Source organism: Babylonia areolata, chromosome 8, assembly GCF_041734735.1.
Source record: "Babylonia areolata isolate BAREFJ2019XMU chromosome 8, ASM4173473v1, whole genome shotgun sequence".
Classification (NCBI taxonomy): Eukaryota; Metazoa; Mollusca; class Gastropoda; order Neogastropoda; family Buccinidae; genus Babylonia; species Babylonia areolata.
The window spans coordinates 36,941,822-36,962,488 of record NC_134883.1 but is presented as its reverse complement, the minus strand read 5'-3'; the positions used below and the strand labels follow the sequence as shown (position 1 = coordinate 36,962,488).

At 41.7% G+C, this 20,667-nt stretch overlaps 1 protein-coding gene across 6 annotated transcripts in view; it reads left to right on the top strand.

Moving 5' to 3' along the window:
• Positions 1–20,667, top strand: part of LOC143284775 (hepatocyte growth factor receptor-like) — a 231,207-nt gene that overhangs the window by 85,288 nt on the left and 125,252 nt on the right. For all 6 annotated transcript variants that reach the window (XM_076591767.1, XM_076591766.1, XM_076591762.1 and 3 more), the window contains 3 exons: positions 612–714; positions 2,536–2,705; positions 6,613–6,764. In XM_076591767.1, coding sequence (XP_076447882.1) covers positions 612–714; positions 2,536–2,705; positions 6,613–6,764 — 425 coding nt within the window. The remainder of the gene's footprint in view (positions 1–611; positions 715–2,535; positions 2,706–6,612; positions 6,765–20,667) is intronic.

Below are 20,667 nucleotides of genomic sequence, written 5' to 3'. Positions count from 1 at the left end.
GAAAATGGACACACACACACACACACACACACACACCACAAACACCCCTCTCTCTCTCTCTCTCTCTCTCTCTCTCACACACACTCACGCACACACATCTACTCATATGGGTTTACCTCAGACACCATCTCTTTTCCTCCTACTTTCGCCTATGCTAAACAGCACGCCCAGCTCTTGCACTGTGAAGCTAAATCACGTGGGAACATTCATGGCAACTCTCCCGGTTAAAGCCGGATGGCTAAAACTTTGGAAACTTAAAATAATCTCTCTCCAGTCGTCCTGTGATTTTTGTCGGTGTTTCAGTAGCATCCCTCCTTGAAAAAAAACACCTACAATGCTTGGAATGCATATTGGGTTTCAAAGTGTAAAACTTACATGCACACATGGACACGAGCCCGCGAAAGCGTATACACACAAGTGCGAGCGCACGCACACACGGACGTTTATATACTTCTATAACAGTAATGTATACATCCAGTTATCGTTTTCGCTTCAAATGAGCTAGTGCGTATGTTTGCATGAGTGAAAGAAAGATAGAGGAGGGGATGTGGAGACAGAGCCTGTAGGGTTACCTTTGGAGGAAAAACACATGTGACTTTGGTTGTTGACAGTTTGACTACCCGGACAAGGAGCAGCTGCCATATGTGACTGCCGATTTCCAAGTGTCTTGGGGACCTGACTCTCTGCTACTGGACAACTCTCAAGGCATTCAGGGTACAGCAATACTACACTCACCACTTCTGTCAAATACCAGTGTCACAGTGTTTGTGTGTGTGTGTGTGTGTGTGTGTGTTAATAGTAACTGTACTGATAATAGTAGGAATGGTAGTGTAGTGGTAGTTTCATGACGTCTTTCCACAAATGTGATATTTGACGAAAGAATGTGTGTGTGTGTGTGTGTGTGTGTGTGTAGTACTGGTACTTGTACCAGTAGAAGTAGTAGTAGCAGTGGTGGTAGTATGATAAGAGACAAAAGAATGTGTGTGTGTGTGTGTGTGTGTGTGTGTGTGTGTTAGTGAATTCATTCATAGTTCTGTCCGTCTTCAATCCGTATGAATGTGTGTTTATATACCGCCGCCCTCTCACCCACTTTTTTCTGTTTGTCTTTGAATACGTTCACGCGTTTGTGCGCGATCTCCAACCCCATCTCTCTCTGTCTCTCACTGTCTGTCTCTGTCTCTGTCTCTCTCTGTGCAGATGCATGAAATTATGCGTCAACACATAACAGTATATAGCAGTAGCTGTCTTTGTTTTTGTTTTAAACACAAGCTGACAGGTAAACGTGTCTGCGTCATCAGCTTTTGTATTTAAGATGACCACTACCACCAACAACAATGATAATAATAATAGTAATTGTGGACATGATTTTGCCATTGGGCAAGTTCAAGAGAAGTGTGCCAAGCAGAACGTTGGTCTCTACACCACAATGTAGGTCTGGTCTCTATACCACCTTCGGGGATCTAATCAATGCCTAAATTGTCATTCGTGATGGCCTTTGGAAAAGCATGTCCACGTTTAGCTGTCAAGAGAAATTCATCACGATGGTCTGGCAGTTCCACGATGGCACGCAAGCCAGTGTGCTGGACAACGGTGAACACTCGAATACCTGTTCCAGTGACCAACTGCGTCAAGCAGGGATGCGTTCTGGCACCCACTCTCTTCAGTATCTACTGTCATGTCCAACGACGCTTTCCGTGATGGCAGTGCAGGTGTCGACTTCCGCTTTCGCACAGATGACATATTCTTCAACCTGCGCAGACTTCACTCTAGGATGAAAGTCAGAGGATACCATTCGTGATCTTCTCTTCGCTGACGATCACACCTTCAATGCTGCCAGCCACACCGAACTGCAGAAATCATGGACCTCTTCGCCTCGGCCTGCGAGAATTAGGTCTCACCATCAGCACCAAGAAAACGTAGGTGATACACCAGCTAGCCCCGGGTGCCCCTACCACTGAGCCCACCAGTGTGTGTACTGCTTAACATAAACGATGATCAACGTAGACATAAACATGATAATAATAAATAATAATAATGATTATTGTTATTATTGTTGTTGCTGTTTTTGGTTTTGTTGTTGTTCTTGTTGGTCTTTTTGTATTATTAATATTATTAGCCTACCACTGTCATTATTATTAGATTGACCTGGATTTGTACACTTCCTATCCCCTTCACATCTTGAGCGATGGTCTGGGTGTTAGTCTTTCGAATTAGACGTTTGAAAGAGATCCAGTGTGCAGCATGCACTGAGTGCACGTAAAAGAACTCACGACAACAAAATAGTTTATTCTGACAAATGCCTGTAAAAAATCCACTTTGATAGTACAACAGATGCACCCGCGGACAGAAAACATCAAAGAAAAAACGACTATTTGGTGGCGCTACATTGTGACGACGGGGAGAGCAGCCTGAATAAACACAGAATAATCTATTGTGACAAAACATTACACACCTCTTTAATCGCAACACGTAAAAAAAAATAAAAATAAAAAAAATAAAAAAATGATGATCACCCTCCCCCCTCCCATTTGACAGTAAGGATCTACAAGTGCTCCCTGCTGGTGACCAACTGCGGTAAGTGCCTCAGCATGGACCCGGAGTACGAGTGCGGCTGGTGTGGCGACCATTGTACGCTGCAGAAACATTGCCCCTCCGGCCATTGGCTGGATCGGACCGCCACCTGCCCTGGTCCCCAGATCTTGAGGGTGAGACACAGAGAGAGATAACGATAACGATTTTATATCCAGATAAAGCCCCTTACCGAAGGGGGTAACATCAAAGAAAGAAGGCTAGATAGAATTAACATGATACACGGAGTGAGAGAGAGAGAGAGATGTTGCTTCTCCCCCCCCCCCACCCCCCCCACCCCCCCATACAAAGAATATTCTTTTCTTTCAAAAGACAAACACTTTTACTGTTCATATTAAAGAACCACATTTACACAGTTGTAAATAGTCATCAGTGTGTCAGGTCAGGGGCATAGCCTTTGCTATTGGTACCATGTAACCCAGTACTACCTGTCGCATGTGAAGTCTCCCAAAGACGGACCAGGCGGAGGAGGAAACCTTTCCCAACGGCTGTGAAGGCGGAAGAGGATGACTAAAGGGAAGGGGGAGCTCTTATCCTTGGCTGGAAGTCCTCCTAGGAGACGGAACCTGTGGGACTGTGAGCGTCGGTAGGCGAGAGAGTGGGGAAGGGACTGCACAACTCTTCACTGAAAAAAAGTCACCTGTGATGGTCAGGCAACCAGGCTAATGTCGGAACTACGAGCTAGCCCTTCAACACCCAGCTTTCCCAAGCTCTGCAGCGATGGAGAAGTGGTAATGGGGACAGGCAGAGGATGCTGCTGGCAGTTCCTGGTCACGACTCTGCATGCAGGCGGCTGTGGGGTGATGGTCGTCCGCCGTAGACTGGGGCAGATGCGGCGTCCGTATCCTCCCACAGTGTCAGAGCAGCCCTTTTTAGGGACAGCACTGCTCTCCCCACATAGGGAAGGGCAGTCTTGGTCAGACCATCGCCTGGTATGCAGCAAGATGAACATCAGACTCGCATGCAAGCTCCAACCAGCCAGTCAGAAACCCCCTAGGAAGCTGAACATCAACCGCCTCCCTATCACCAAGGACGTGCTGCAGCAGCAAATCCAAGCAGCTCTCCAAGAATTTCTTGCATCCACTGATGTAGAAGAGGTATGGAGCACCTTTAGAGATGCTGTGTACACAGCAGCAGCTGACACACTCGGCTTTGTATGGAGGAGCCACAATGACTGGTTTGACGAGAACGACTCTGGAATCTCCAAGCTCCTGAACACACTGCATATACGGCATCAGGGTCACATTTCCGATAAAGACTGCCAGAGGAAGAAGAAACAGTTCTTGCAAACCAAGCAACTCGTACAGAAGAGGTTGCGTGATATGAAGAACACCTGGTGGGTTAAGGTCCGAAGCTTCCATGATGGACTCCGAGCTGTGTATGGGCCGAGAGTCACAGGATCAACCCCTGTCCGAGTCTTGGACCAGACCACCCTCCTGACAGACAAGAAAGACATCCTTGCCCACTGGGCAGAGCACTTCAACACCCTCCTCAATAGGGACTCATCCGTGTCCGACGAGGTAATTGCAGCTATCCCACAGCTACCAGTCAGTGACTCGCTAGCTGCCCCGCCCACCAAGGCCGAGACCCGGAAGGCCCTGAAGCTGACAACGCCAGGAAAAGCACTGGAAGCGGATGGAATCCAGGCCGACATCTACAAATATGGAGGCGAGGTGCTGACAGACAAGCTGACCGCCCTGTTCCAGTCTGTCTGGGAGAGAGGGGAGGTCCCCCAGGATTTCAAGGATGCTTCAATTGTCCACATTTACAAACGGAAGGGAGACAAAACATCCTGCGATAACCACCATGGAATCTCTCTCCTCTGCATCGCTGGCAAGATCTTCGCCCGCATCATACTGAACAGACTGGTTGACCATGTCTCCAACACAGTCATCCCTGAAGCACAGTGCGGCTTCCGCTCAGGCAGGGGAACATGTGACATAGTGTTTGCCCTACGCCAGATGCAAGAGAAGTGCCGCGAGCAGAACAAGGAGCTCCACATGGTCTTTGTAGACCTGACTAAGGCCTTCGACACTGTGAACCGCCGTGGTCTGTGGAAGATCCTCCTAAAGTTCGGCTGCCCAGAAAGCCTAATCCAGCTGATTACGTGATTCCACGATGGCATGCAGGCGAGAGTATAGGAAAATACTGACATATCGGATCCGTTCCCTGTGGTAAATGGAGTGAAGCAGGGCTGCGTCCTGGCACCCACACTGTTCTCCATTCTCTTCTCTGTCATGCTGATTGATGCCTTCCAAGACTGTGACCAGGGCATCTACATTCAGTTTCGCACAGATGGCAAACTTTCAACTTGCGGCGACTCCATGCCAGGTCCAGGGTGTTTGAGGCACTGTTGAGAGAGTTCCTCTTCGCTGATGACTGCGCGCTTGCTGCAGACACCCATGAGGACATACAATTCATTATGGACAGATTCTCAGCCTCCTGCAGGCGCTTTGGACTCACCATCAGCCTCAGCAAGACCGAGTCCATGTACCAATCAGCTAGCTCACAGAACGTCAGTGCCTCCCCCCCCCTCCCCCACCTGCAATCAAGATCGATGACACAGAGATCAAGTCAGTCGACAAGTTTTGCTACCTGGGCAGCACCCTATGCAGCAGCGGAGCCCTTGATGCAATAGTGACTCTGCGCATCGCCAAGGCCAGCTCCGCCTTTGGCAGACTCAACAACAGGCTGTGGAACAACAAAGGCATCAGGTTCAGCACCAAAAACAAAACCTACAGAGCTGTTGTGCTGTCCACTTTGTTGTACTGCTGTGAAACATGGACGACGTATCGCCGTCACATTCAACAATTTGAGCAGTTTCACCAGAGATGCCCACGAAAGATCCTCGGCATAAAGTGGCAAGACAGGGTCTCCAACCTCCAGGTCCTAGAGAGGAGCGGCTTACCCAGCATCGAAAGCCTGCTGATCCAGTGCCAGCTACGCTGGACAGGACACGTTGTCCGCATGACAGACAGCAGGATCCCGAAGATGCTTTTGTATGGCCAGCTGAAAGAAGGCCACCGTGAACTTGGAAGACTATACAAGCGCTTCAAGGACACCTTGAAGACAAACCTCAAAGCCTGTGACATAAACATCTCTTCCTGGGAAACTGATGCCCTTGACCGCTCTCGCTGTAGGATACTGTGCTCTAGTGGCATAAAGACGTTTGAAAACAAGAGAACGCTGGAAGGAAGCATGGCTCAACTTCTGGAGACGTTTTCCCTTGCAACACCTGTGGGAAGTGCTGCGCATCCAGAATCGGCCTCTTCTCCCATATGAGGACACACACCGACAGATAAGTCTGCCTGCCTACTCATCCGTCGGTCCGACGGGAGACTCCATCAAATAGTCATCATCTACAATAAGGACCTTAGGATGGGGGCATTCTGTTACAGACGTATTAAGTCCAATGGAATAGCATGTAACGCTGATGTTGTACACATCATACTTGTTTATTGTTCACCGAATATCGTTTTTGCCCTGTTTAGATGCCGTTTGAATTATTTTATGTTAGGTATACTTCCTTTTATTTCACGCTTCAGTTGTACGACTGTACGAGTGGAGTGATGGCCTAGAGGTAACTCGTGCGCCTAGGAAGCGAAAAAATCTGAGCGCGCTGGTTCGAATCACGACTCAGCCGCCGATATTTTCTCCCCCTCCACTAGACCTTGAGTGGTGGTCTGGACGCTAGTCATTCGGATGAGACGATAAACCGTGGTCCCGTGTGCAGCGTGCACTTAGCGCACATAAAAGAATCCACGGCAACAAAAGGGTTGTTCCTGGCAAAATTCTGTCGAAAAATCCACTTTGACAGGAAAAACAAAATTGCACGCAGGAAAAAATACAAAAAAGTGGGTGGCGCTGTAGTGTAGCGAGGCGCTCTCTCTGGGGAGAGCAGCCCGAATTTCACGCAGAGAAATCTGTTGTGATAAAAAGAAATACAGATACAAAATACAAATACATATACGACATGTGTCACATTTTATTGCCTTTTATTTCATAGTATTCTCTGTGTGACAGTTCAGCCCCACGACAGGCCCCATTAAAGGCCGGAGCACACTGTCGGTGACAGGACTGAACTTGGGGAAAGCATACACAGACATCAAGGGTGGTGTGCAGGTGGCTGGGATAGACTGTGAGGTCAAACCACAGCACTATGAGCCTTCATCAGAGTACGTGTTGCTGTTAAGTGTTGTTCAACTGATATCTCTCTCTCTCTCTCTGTACATGTGCTTTGGGTTTTTTTCTATGGCGGTGGTTATGGGTCATGGGGGCAGATGCGAGAAAGAGACGTGAAGTATGCGTGAGAGATTCAGATTCAGATGGTTTATTCATTAAGGCCATAGCCCCGTATGAATAAGGGGCGATAACAACATTATTGTATGATACCAGAACTATAGCAGTTACGACATAAGAATATCTCTTAAGTGAAAAGCTTTATATAAATATAATGCCAAATTACTTATAACTCCGTCATCCGTTGATGCCATCAGCAAATTAAATCGAAATAAACATGGATATTTGTAATATTTATTTGGGATACATTTTTCACCATCACGCAAAACGGGACATTTCAAAACAAAATGTATTTCATCTTCAATCGATTCCTTACAAAATGGACATAAGAGGTCAGAACTTTGAACATTTTCATAACAGTCTCTGTGGGTGCCTATTTCCGATATACCAAGTCTAAATCGTGACAAAATGAATCTGAGATGTCTGTCCATATAAAACAAAAGATAATTCTTCACTAAATGAGTAGAGATATAACCTTTATACATACTAAACCTTTCACATGATTGATTATGATCTCCCCAGTTCTGCCATCTACAATCGATCATGTGTTCGCGAAGATTTTGCAAAAATACATAATCTAAACCTGCATCTTGGAAATCCCAAACATACCCAAACCCAAGTTCACAGATACATATTCGTACATTTGACACCCAGTTTCTTATGCCTCTCAAGTCTAAGTCAGACAACATATTATACGACAGTCATGGAAGGCGATGTGTACTCAATTTCAGTAACTTAAACCAATAGCGAACACAGCTGATTGAAGAGTTTATATTAACTGGATATCTAGTTGTTTCCCCATACACTAGATCAATTGGCGTTTTCATTTCAATACCCAAAAACGTTTTAAGTCCGAATGAATGCACAGATTCACAATGTACAATAGCATTCTTATCCAAATCCCACAACTCTGAACCATACTGTACCATGGGCTGAATCTGGGCATCAAACATTTTAATAAAACGTTCCTGAGAATTGTGATTAAAAGTAAACATTTTTTCATAACATTTAGCAACTTACACTTTGCTTTACTTGAAAGATCTCTACAGGCAGTTACAAAACTCAGACGAGTAGAAAATATGATCCCAAGATTACAAGCATTAGCAACAGGCACAGCAATTCCATCGAATACCCTTCTTTTCCTTCATGCTAAATAACCCCCATTCCTGAAGACATACTACTTTTGTCCATGTTAATCTGTATCTGCAATTTATTAGATGAATTTTTCAGATTAGTCAGTTGTGTCTGCAAACCAGCAACTGTCTCTGGGAGCAAAACTACATCATCAGCCAGCAGTAAAATGAATAATTCCATAAATCCACAGTAAATCGAACACCATGTCTCCTTTGGTCAATTACATCTAACGCTAATTCGTTTATGAACAATGAAAACAATATAGGACTACATACGTCACCCTGTTTTATTCCTCCTGTATATAATCGGTAAGTTGCTTGCTACTTCTTATTCTTGTTTTAAGTACATCATGCATGCTCTTCACACATTTATAGAGCTTTCCAGTGAGCCCATTTTTATTAAGATAGGCCGTAGTAAATTTCTGTTGAAAGAATCGAATGCCTTTTCAAAATCAATGAATGCTACATACAGTTAAAGATTAAAAGAAAATTGTTTCTGCACGAGTGCCAAATGAGTAGACATGTGATCGATTGTTAAATATCCCTGTTTAAATCCCGCTTGGTGCTCACCTGTCATATTGTTATATTGCACATAACCCCGAAGTCTTCGATTAATGATAGAACTAAACACTTTACTACTACTGACATTGGATAATGAAATACCTCTCGGATACAGTCATTAAACATTGTCAAAGCCTCATTATCATTAACATCAATTAATTCGAGAGCCAAGTTAAATTTATCATTGATTTCAGTCTCGCCCAGTTTACTTCAAAAAGTATTGTCCATATTCATCATTCCACACAAACTTCTCTATCACATGTTTATCATTATAATCACTACTTCATCTGAAAATGTAATTCTAAATGAAAATGGTGAGATTCAAAACGGTCTGCAACATGTAAATCACATATATCACAAACGAATTCATACAAATCATTAGACAAAATAACGTAGTCATTTACACTTCTACTTTCACGCGAATAGTTATAGCAACCTTCTTGTTCGCCATTACATGTTCCATTTAATACAATCAGATTCAAGGCAGTGCACATGTTCAACAAAAACTTACCATAAGAGTTTATCTGTGTATCATGAGAATTGCGATTATAATTCACAGAGCAACTTTTATAATAGGATCTGAGATCGAGATTATCTCTTATTGGCTGTGAAGGAACAATGTTGGCTATTCGACTATTAAAAGCTCTTCAGAGGAAACTATGTACACCATCAAGTTCCAACAACAAATTTGTTAAACAATCTTCGAGTATGGCTATACCATGATCATAGTCAAAGTGCACGTAACGTAGAATGGAAACTTTCTGTCGGTATATAAATGCAAACATAAAGGACATCTTTTTGGCTCCCAAATAAACACTTATCAGTGATAAATACGCACATGTTTTCATATCTGACATCTAATTTTCGAACGAAGGGACAAAACTGATTTCTTATTAAACATATACCTCCTGGTTTCTTCCCTTGTCTAGTGAACTTAACGGCAGATTTGCAGTACACAGTAAAACCAGGAAACAAATGAGATTCACATACTTCAAATGGTTCAACGAGGCACACAAAATCAAGGGACAAAACATATATAAAAAAATAATTGAATATGAACTTTGAAAGCAAACCATTAACATACCAGGAAAGAAAAGAAATCGACCTCAAAGTATTTGCAGAAAATATATTTGAATGTACAGATGATGGAATAGATGTATTAAAAAAAAGAAAGAAAAAAAAAGATGAACATCATCACCACCATCACCATCACCACCACCACCACCACCAACAACAACAACAACAACGTCATCATCATCATCTTTTTAACTTGACAAAAAAAAACTGTCAGCTTCCGTTTCCTTGTTATTTAGCGGGGCAAGTGTTATATCACTCGGTCTGACACAATTTGTTTTTTCACGTGCACTCCATGGCGTGACCTCAATACTGCCTGCGCGAACTTTGGAACAGACCGGTGCACGCTTTTCTTTGGGGTTCATCTTAAGTGTCCCACCCAAAAACATCATGCACTCGGAGCCGGCCAGAACCCTATCTTATTTCTTTGAGTGAGTCATGTGTATCTAAACCTTAATTATTTTCTCTCATCTGTGAAGAGGTGGTCGAAAACCATGCATACTAGCTTGTCTTAGCATCTGGCCGTATTCAGGTAAGGATTTAGCTTTCTCTTATCTACCGAACCCTTTTGTGAGAAATCTTCCCACATGAACACATTAGTCCCCCATAATTTTTGTTTGGCCTTGAACACGTTAGTTTTCTGTGCATACAATGAACGGCAAGCAATTATGGGAGAGTCTGTCTTAGAGTTCAGTCGGTGCACACAATCAAATTCTACAGTGTCTGATAGGTCAAGTATGTCTGTGAACATATCCTGAAGCCGCATCTCACCGTCAGCGTTTGTTTCACCTTCACTTTTCGACATATCATAGAAAATGAGATTGTTTCGTCTGGACCTGTTCTGAGTATCGTCACATCTCTTTTCTAGGTCATCAACTGTAGCACTTAAGTCATTATCTCCTTGTTCAATATGGTCATTTTTCCGACGCAGCTCACACACCTCTTCTCTGAGTCCACCCTCAAGTTCGTGTAGAGCACTACATTCCTGACGTATACCGGACGCTTCTTGCTTTACATCACCAAACTTAATGTTTTTGTACACATCATCTATCTTACTGTTCACACTGGTGTTCATGTCCTGAATCATTGCCATGACGTCAGCCAGAGATGGTTCTTTTGCCCAGCGAGACGGGTGAGAAAAGGAGAGCCGGTGTAACAGGCCAGATCTTACCCTGGCCAGACCTTACAACCCGTAAGAACTGGCCTAGGCCAGAGTTTATCCCCATAAGAACTGGCCTGGGCTACATCTTACCCGGGGTAATATTTGGCCTAGGCCAGTTTATATCCCCTGGGCCATTTCTTACCCCTCTCTTTTTCTCTGAAATACATTGATATTTGAAGAGTGCCAAGATTAACAACATTAGAATGAAGGGTATGTGAACTGCGAGAAATATATTTCACACAATAGTTATTACCAATGGGCTTTTATTCAAAGCTGGAAAGTTATCAATAAACTTGTTGCCTGGATAAAACTGTTGTCTTATTTGCAATTAAAATTTTCGATATGGAACACCTGCTTTAATTGATATTATCTTTGAACATGAAGTTCGTTCCTGGAGACGTTCAGTCGCTCTGATGTACAGTGATTTTGATGAATAAAATTATTATGCTTAGTAATCTTGAGTTGGAAATATAAAGAGGGAGACGTAGTGGCACACCACGAGAGTTTGCAAGGTTTGTAATATGGCTGTGATTGGGGATGAGTTCTATCTTATAATCGAATGCACAAAGCATAATGACTTCCGAGACAAGCGTGTGCATGAAAAAATATTTGTCTCCGAAGTCGGTTTTCATTTTTGTTTTTTGTTTGTTTGTTTGTTTTTGTTCATAGGAAGCAGATGGAATTTGTTAGCTATAAGTACGTTTATCAAATTTGCACACTCAAATGCTAATTGTTATTTGAAACATATTTGAGTATTGTTATTAAGTTATAGTGTTGAGTATTTGAATGTCTTCTTTTGGGCGTAAAAGTATCATTTGATAGCAGTCCTCCATACTCGACTGGAGTGAAAGGATGAATAAAACTTTAAACAATATTTGTTTTAAGATAATGAACAGGAAAGAAAGAAGAAAACAGGAAGAGAAACAAGAAAGAAAAAAAAGGTATTGAAGAAAGGTATCTCCACTAAAAAATCAAAGAGCAAGAACAGAGACAAAGAACACACACACACACACACACACACACGCTCACACACACACACACACACACACACACACACACACACACACACACACACACACACACACACTCCCTTTATTGTTGTGTCTATAAACTTTTCATTCACGGTTTTCATGACATCTGATTCTGATTCACACACGCACGCACGCACACACACACACACACACACACACACACACACACACACACACACACACACACATACACACACGCGCGCGCGCGCGCGAACACTCCATGAAATGATGGTTTAGCGGTTTATTTTGCAGATGATTTGGGGGGTCAGCTTTATGTTCCTCTAGGTCTATGTTCCCCAGAATTTTCCTTTAGCCAGCTACAAGTTCTTACATGACTATATTCTCCCAGGTCTATGTTCCCATGGGTCTATGATCCCTGAAATTTACGTTTTCTGGGTCATTGTTCCCCAAGGTCTTTGTTCTCCCAGTCTATATTCCCCTAGGTCGACAATCCCAAAAAAACGTTTTTAGTAGGTCTACGTTCACCCTGGTTTATATTACTCCAGGTCTATGTTCCCCCAGGTTTGTATACCCCCCAAGTCTATATTCCCCTAAACATATGTTTGTTTAATCATACATACACTTTTGGGTGCTTGTCAGCAGTGGTCAGCAATGGTCAGCAGTCAGTAGTGGTCAGTGGTGGTCAGTGGTCCATAGTGGTCGGTGGTGGTCACCACTCAGTGGTGGCCTGTGGCGGTCAGTAGTGGTCAGTCATGCTCACTGGTAGTCAGTAGTATGTAGTGGTCAATGGTCGTCGACAGTGGTCAGTGATCTGCAGTGGTCAGCAGTGGTCAGTAGTTGTCCGCGGTTAATGGTGGTCAATGTGGTCAGTAGTGGTCCGTATATAGTGGTCAGTGGTGGTCAATAGTGTTCCGTGATTGTGGTCAGCAGTAGTCAGCGGTCAGCAGTGGACAGTAATAGGCAACGGTGGTTATTAGTGGACAGTGATGTCAGTGGTTAGCAGAAGTCAGTGGTCAGTGCTGGGCAGCGGTGGTCAGTTGTCAGAAGTGGTCAGTGGTCATAACTGGTTAGTGGTCAGAAGCGGTCAGCAGTGGTCAGTAGTGGTCAGAAGTCGATAGTCATAAGTGGTCAGTATATAGTGGTCAGTGGTTGGTTCTGGTCGGTCAGTGGTTAGCGGTTGTAAGTGATCAGTAATGCTAGTAGTCAGTAGTGGTCAATGTTGCTCAGCAGTGGTCAGTGGTGGTCAGCATTAGTTGTCATCAGTGGTCAGTGGATGTCACCGCTGGTCAGTATATGGTGGGCAGCAGTGGTCAGTAGTGGTCAGTGGTTAGCGGTGATCAGCAGTAGTCAGCGGTCAGTGGTGGGCAGCAGTGGATAGCTGTCAGCAGTGGTCAGTAGTAGTCAGTGGACTGTAGTGGTCAGTAGTGGTAAGTGGTGGTCACTGGGTAGTGGTTGTCAGTGACCAGGGTTGGTCAGCAATGGTCAACGGTCAGTGGTAGTCAGCGGTCAGCAGTGGTCAGTTTGCAGTTAATAAAATCAAAAACAAAAAAAACCAGGACGTCTTGATAATGCACAAATGTGACAAAACAACGCAATCTGAAGAATTTGACGTAGTGGTCAGCAGTGGCAAGTACTGGTCAGTAATGGCCAACAGTTTCGTGAAATCCTGCTAAAACGTTTCAATATTGCATACAGTGTGATGCAAGCTGAACTCTGATAGTGGTCAGCAGTGGTCATACAGTGGTCAAACATCTTCGAAGACATAATGTACAAATGCGACAACATAATGCAGTCTGAGCACTCTTGAACTGTGGTCAACCATGGTCAGCTGTGGGGGAACATAGACCTGGGGGAACTTAGACCTAGGGGAATATAGACCTGGGAGAACTTAGACCTGGGGAAACATAGACATGCTCCCCTGCACTGCATGCCATCTAGGTCACTGTTAACCTCTCTGATGTTGTCTGAAAGTGAGCATGATGTGAGCGGGCGTGGCATGGCATGTGAAGGACATACGAGTATGTCTGTGGGTGGGTGGGGGTGGCGGTGTGTGTGTGTTTGTCTGTGTGTGTGAACATAGACGCTAGCGTCAAAAACAGGATTGCTTAAGCCAGCGCTGCCTTTGGAAGACTCCGTGAGAACGTCTGGGAGCGGAGACAAATCAGCTCTACCACTAAGCTGAAGGTCTACTGTGCAGTGGTCCTTACCACCCTCCTTTCCGCCAGCGAGACCTGGACTGTCTACAGCAGACACGCCAGACAGCTCAACCTGAACTGTCTCTGCAGACTCTCCACATCAGGTGGCAGGACAAAGTCCCCGACACGGAAGTCCTGGAACGAGCTGGCCTCTGTAGCGTTTAAACCCTTCTGCAGAATGTCCAAGCCAAGTGGGCTGGACATATGGTGAGATTGTCAGACAGCCGACAGCTGTGTGAGGGCAAGCGCTCAGTTGGAGGACAGAAGAAACGCTACCACGACTGCCTCAAAGAGTCCCTCAAAGTCCTGGGCGTCGACATCAACACATGGGAGACACTTGCTCTGGACCGTCCAGCTTGGCACAGCATAATCACCACAAAAGCCCGTGCAGCTGAAGCCAGGCGCATCACCGAGGTGCAACGGAAGCGTGCTGTGCGCAAGGCCCGAGCAGCATCCACTTCAGGGCGAGACTTCAGGGCCCGGATTGGCCTCACCAGTCACCTCTGGACCCACAGCCACAGTTCTTCCATCTGACTCTTGAAGCCATGGTCATCTTCGAATCTGAAGGACGAACATCATCACATCACGTTATTGACGAACATCATCACATCACGTTTTTGCATTAATTGCAAAGTGGCTTGAGCGTCGGAAGGAGTTATATACATTCCCTTTATTATTATTATTATTATTATTATTATTATTATTATTATTATTATTATTGTTGTTGTTGTTGTTGTTACTTTTAGTATTGTTATTATAATCATAATCATCATCATCATTATCATCATGTGTTTTATGTGTAAAAGTGATACAGACTGGTTGGGTGAGCGAAGTGTACACAGGGGGTATATTCCAGCCAGGAGGGATAAGAAATGGCCTAGGCTACTTCTTACCCGGGGTAAGAACCACCCAGGGATAAGATCTGGCCTGTTACACCGGGTTTGCCGCATGCTGCCAGAGGAACCAGATAAGCCTTGGTCGCGGTTGGGTCCAGGTTATATATTCAATGCCCCCGCAGCGTAAAAGTAAGTCTCCACGACGCCGGAACAAATTTGCCCCCCAGAACAAATACACCAGGGTCATTCCAAGCAAAATACCGCCTGGGCGAGTGCGAACTGTCAATATGGAAAACCCTATTTTCTTCTTGAACACTGCCCGTTTCCAGATGAATTGAAGGGATACTGGCAGAAAAGCGCCGCATCTTGATCGAAAGTCCAGCTGTCTAGATGGCATGGTGTCACACCAAGCAGGTTACAAACGTTTGGTACCTGACAGTCAGTATATCCTAAGTATTTACTGAAAATCCTACCACCTTGTGAAACACACGTCCGGATCGTATGCTTGAAAAATAGTATGATAATGATAATATCATATTAGACGATGAAAAAAAAGGGGGGTGGAGGAGAAGTCAGGAAAAAACAGACAAGGTAGAAAACTACAAAGAAATGCATGACTAACATGCAGTTGGATTTAATAGTAACAATTCAATAATGATAATAATAACTAAAACCATTAACACAATTCTGAAGTCCATAAAAAGAATGTAGAAATAGGGCTGTGAACGAATGCCTTTGAAAGTTCGACCATGAGAACATCGTTAGAAATAACTTCCCCAAAATAATCTGCAGAATAGCTATTCTCTTTGAAATACTTGGGCAAGAAGGCACGTACTGCTGACAGTGAAACAAACTTCTTCTTTTTTTCTTTTCTTTTTTAAGTTGTAAGTTTTTAATTCATTTTTCACAAAAGTAAACAAAAAGCAATGAAGATATACAAAACATAGTAACTAAGTTTTACATATACAACGCTCACCCATTTACACATTTCTATTTATTTTCAGTGACAAAAGATTTTTATCTTTTTTCTAATATTTCAAATGACATGACAGTCTTAAATGAAGTTTACAAAAAAAGAAAAGAAGAAGAAAATGGAAAAGTTATAACGTACTATGTCTACGCTGACGATGCTGTACTCGTGAATCATTGTTCATGCTGGGTTGGGTGTTTTTTTTTTGTTTTTTTTGTTTTTGTTTTGATTTTAATGAAAAAAATCTATCGGTATAAAAAAGGAATGAATAAGTATATATAAATAAAAACAACCCGGAGAAATTGTTGACATTTACTTACACACATGCAGCAAAAACTGATGATGTGCAGCATAATCAAAGAAGCACGTGAAAAGAAGGTGGAAGGCACACTGAATAAACAGCGGTTTGGGTATCGTAGCACGTGGAAAGAGGGGTTAAAAGAAAGGCACACTGGGTACAATGTTTGAGTTCGAGTTCTGTAAGTTAGTCTGTGAGTGTGTGTGCCCGTGAGTGTGTGTGTGTGTGTGTGTGTGTGTGTGTGTGTGTGTGTGGACGCTTGAGCGCGCGCACCTGTAGATGCCTTTGTCTCCTCTTCTTGCCCTGAAAAGGATATTTTTTTAAATTTATTTTAGAAATGAAGTTCCTTCATTTTCTTAATTTATTTTTCAAACAGAACAGTTACATCAAATCTATGTCCGTATCAAAATATACTAATGACCATTTTTGTAATTAGAATTACATGATTCACATACTGAACAAAAGTACTCTTTCCGTCCTCCGGGCTGCAACCAAAGAGAACGTCCGTTTTTTTAAGAGAGATCTGTTGATTTGTCGTCTTGAAAATATGACCTGAACACTAGTTCCAGACCTTTTTTTAATTTTTGGACAGTTCCAAAAAAGGTGTTCAAGATAGTCATTGTCTGCACAATAGGAACATTCACTTGAATTTCTTAGACCCATCTTGAACAAGAGGATGTTTGAAGGGTAAATGTGAAGTATTTCCATTGTAAGAGTCTTATTTCTTGTGTGCATTTACTTGGTATTAACCAGTGATGCTCTGTCAAGGCTAGCCCGTATTTTCGATACCAGAGATTTTCTGCACATGGTTGGGTTGTTCATGCTTTCATTAGTCGATGCCATATGTTTTGAGGGGTAAATTTAAAGTGCCCATTTAATAAAGTGAACTGATCTTTGTTATTGGAATTTAACAGCGATTCAGCTGTGTGTGTGCGCAGGGCAGTGCAGAGAGCATTGTATTCGAACTGACGTCTCGGCTTTCGGCCAATCTTCTGACATACGTATTCAAAAGGCACTATATAACCATCTCTAACTACGTGTGAAATGAAACAAATTTATGCAGAAACCCAGTCTTTGAAGAATAAACATTTCTTCCTGTAAACTATTCTAGAGATATTCCTCAAGCAGTTATGACTTATGGAGATGAGATTGCTAGAACCATCAACCTTCAGTTTATGCACATTCTCTAACCAGACATTAAAAACATGTTTCCAAAACACAGCTTCAATATGGCCTGAACCGGAGAATAACTTGGGGGGTGTATCTGACATGAAACAGGATAGAATGACACCAAGGTTAGAAAACAGAAACGTTGGGATAATCGACCATGCCTCCCCATTTGTTTGCAGTAAGTTCAGGGCCCATGTAAGCATGAAATATAACTGCATTGTTTTTACGTCAGTCATCTTCAATCCACCTTTTTCGGTGTCATTGAATACGACTACCCGTTTTTCCGTCTCAAAAGCGCGAGTATTTATGTATTTCTTTTTTCCAGAGAAATATAAACAGTATTGTGTTCAACTCATTTAGCACATGGGTAGGGAGAACCAAGGACTGTAAGACAAATGAATTGGGATATCAAAAATGCCATAATTACACATATTTTTCCACTTATGCTTAAATTTCTTCTATACCATGAGACTATAATCAGTTGGAGAGAACTGAACCCTGAAGTTTTCAGATATAGGAGAAGAACCAGCCCTTTTCAACAGTGTCGTCTTGACTTCTTTATAATTTCTGAATCCTTAATCACTAATGTAAAGAATTCAGACATTGTATTTGGTTATCGAAGTGATCATTCTGTAATATTTATAGAAATAGTATTCAAAGCTGAAGAAAGAAACAGAAGCCTTTGGAAATTTAATCCATCGTTACTCAAAGACCATGAATATGCAAAACTGATTAATGACACTGTTGAAGAAATGAAACAACAGTATGCAGTGCTAACTTATGCAAGAGAAAAATTCAAACAAATAAACAGTGACCAGATACAGTTTGTGATTTCGGACCAGTTGTTCTTAGATACACTTCTAATGGAAATTAGAACAAAATCCATTTCATACAGTATAAAGAAGAAAAGAGAATTGATACAAACTGAACACCACTTAGAAGAGGAAATGCAAGCATTAGAAAAAAATCACCCCTTACTGAACTAAATATACTTCTCTTAAATAAGAGTAACGTAAGACACAGCTAACTGAAATTAGGAAATCAAAAATGGAAGGCATAATCCTAAGATCAAAAGCAAGATGGGCATCTCAAGGAAAGAAAATAAACAAATACTTCGGTACATCAGACAAAAGACATTTTGTTAGCAAACAAATGTTAAAATTAGTATCGGATGATGACAGACTGTTAACCGAAAGTGATGAAATGCTAGAGGAAACAAAGACATTCTTCAGTGATTTATATAAAGAAATAAAATCACAAGATATAGAGCTTAGTAATTACTTAACAAATTTACCCAAATTAAGCAAATTAAGCAAAATTGAATCCGACCAACTGGAAGTATCAATAACAAAAGAAGAAGCATCATAAGTGTTAAAGAATATGCAGAATGACAAGATCCCCGGTACAGATGGGATGACAGTAAACTTTTGAAAGTACTTCTGGAGACTGCTTGGGGACTTTGTGATTCTGTCAATAAATGAAGGGTTTGTTAAAGGTGAAATGTCAATCACACAAAGAGAAGAGCTGATAGCCTGTATACCCAAGGGAGATAAACCAAGGGAATACCTAAAAAACTGGAGACCTATCTCACTACTGAATGTCATATATAAAATCAGTTCAGCTTGCATAGCAAACAGAATTAAAACAGTGTTACCAAAACTAATTCATGACGATCAGACTGGGTTTATTTCAGGGAGGTATACTGGAGATAACATTCGATTATTATAAGACATGATACATTACTTAGATGTAAAACAATTACCTGGGTTATTGGTTCAACTGATTTTGAAAAAAGCCTTCGAGTCCGTATACTGGGATTACATGGGAAATGTTCTTGAAACATTTGGTTTTGGAAATGATATCAGAAAATGGATATGCACTTGTTATAAAAAACAACAACAACACAACCCAAAAACAAAAACATTAAAGCTCGTGTAATTATTAATGGAAAGATGTCACAGACTTACACTACACAGATGCTGTCGTCAGGATGACCCTATATCACCATATTTATTCATCTTGTGTGCAGAAAATATTAGCTTGTAAAATTAGAGAAGACAAAGAAACCAAAGGAATACAGATATCAGACACGGAATTTGAAATAAGTGAGTTTGCTGATGACACATCATTTCCATTGGAAGGAGACAAAGTCTTATGAAAAATCGTTTCATGTATTATGAGAGTTTGAAAAAAACTTAATGTTTGGTTAGGTAAAAAGAAAAACTCAAATATAACATACTTAGAGAACCAACGTATGGAATGGAACCCTCCAAAATGTTTAATTCTTGGTCTTTGGCTTTCAAATGATCTATCAAATTTAACGGAAATTAACATGTCGGATAAATTTGTCGAAATAAAAACATTATTTAATATTTGGTCGAAAAGAATATCAACACCTATGGGCAGGGTGGCTGTGCTCAAATCAATTATTCTGTCCAAACTGGTTTATCTATGGATATTGTTACCAAACCAACCTGACAGTGATGTAAAACAGCTACAAGACATGTGTTTTCAATTTGTCTTTGACAAAACACAAGACAAACTGAAACGAATGTATGCAGTGCATGATGTAGAAAGCGGGCAAATTGGAGTACCTAACTTACAGGCTTTTGTACAAGTACTGAAACTATCCTGGGTACGAAAAATGCTCACTGCATGTTTTAGATGGAAGAAAATACTATAGACTTTACAATCTGAAATAAATAAATTACAAAAACTATGTCTCTAAAAGATTTCTTAAGAAAGGTAATAAGTTTTGGAGAGATGTATATGATGCTTATGATAGATTTTGTACCCAAGTAGAATTGAATAATAATAAGAAATTGTAGCAGAACCTTTTTTTTCAATAACAAGTTCAAATTCAACATTAACTAGTTTCACTTTAATGCATGGTTAGATAAAGATATATTTTTTGTGAAGGATGTTCTAAATGAAAAAGGCCAATTCTTAAATTATAAAGAATTTTCAAGGAAATATGGCTTACAAGTGAAACTTCTTGAACTTCATAAGCTGTACACAAGCAGTTAAAGAATATGCAAGAAAAAGGAACAAACAGTTTGAAAATAGCAAGAAGAACAAAGACAGTAAGGCATTACAAATATTATGTTGAATAAGCAAAGGAATAAAACCATACTATGAATTACTATTGCAAAAAATTGAAATATTTGACATGAAAGCCTTTATGAAATGGGAAAATAAGCTAAATACACAAATTGATTGGGAGATTTTTTTTTTTAAATAAAGAAAATGAAGGAAATAAAGTTTAAATGGTTTCAGATCAAATTATGCCATAGAATCCTTGTGTCAAATAATATCCTAAAAGTGATGGGTGTGACTGATAATGACAACTGTAATTTTTGTGACACCGAAAAAGTGCAGCATTATTTGT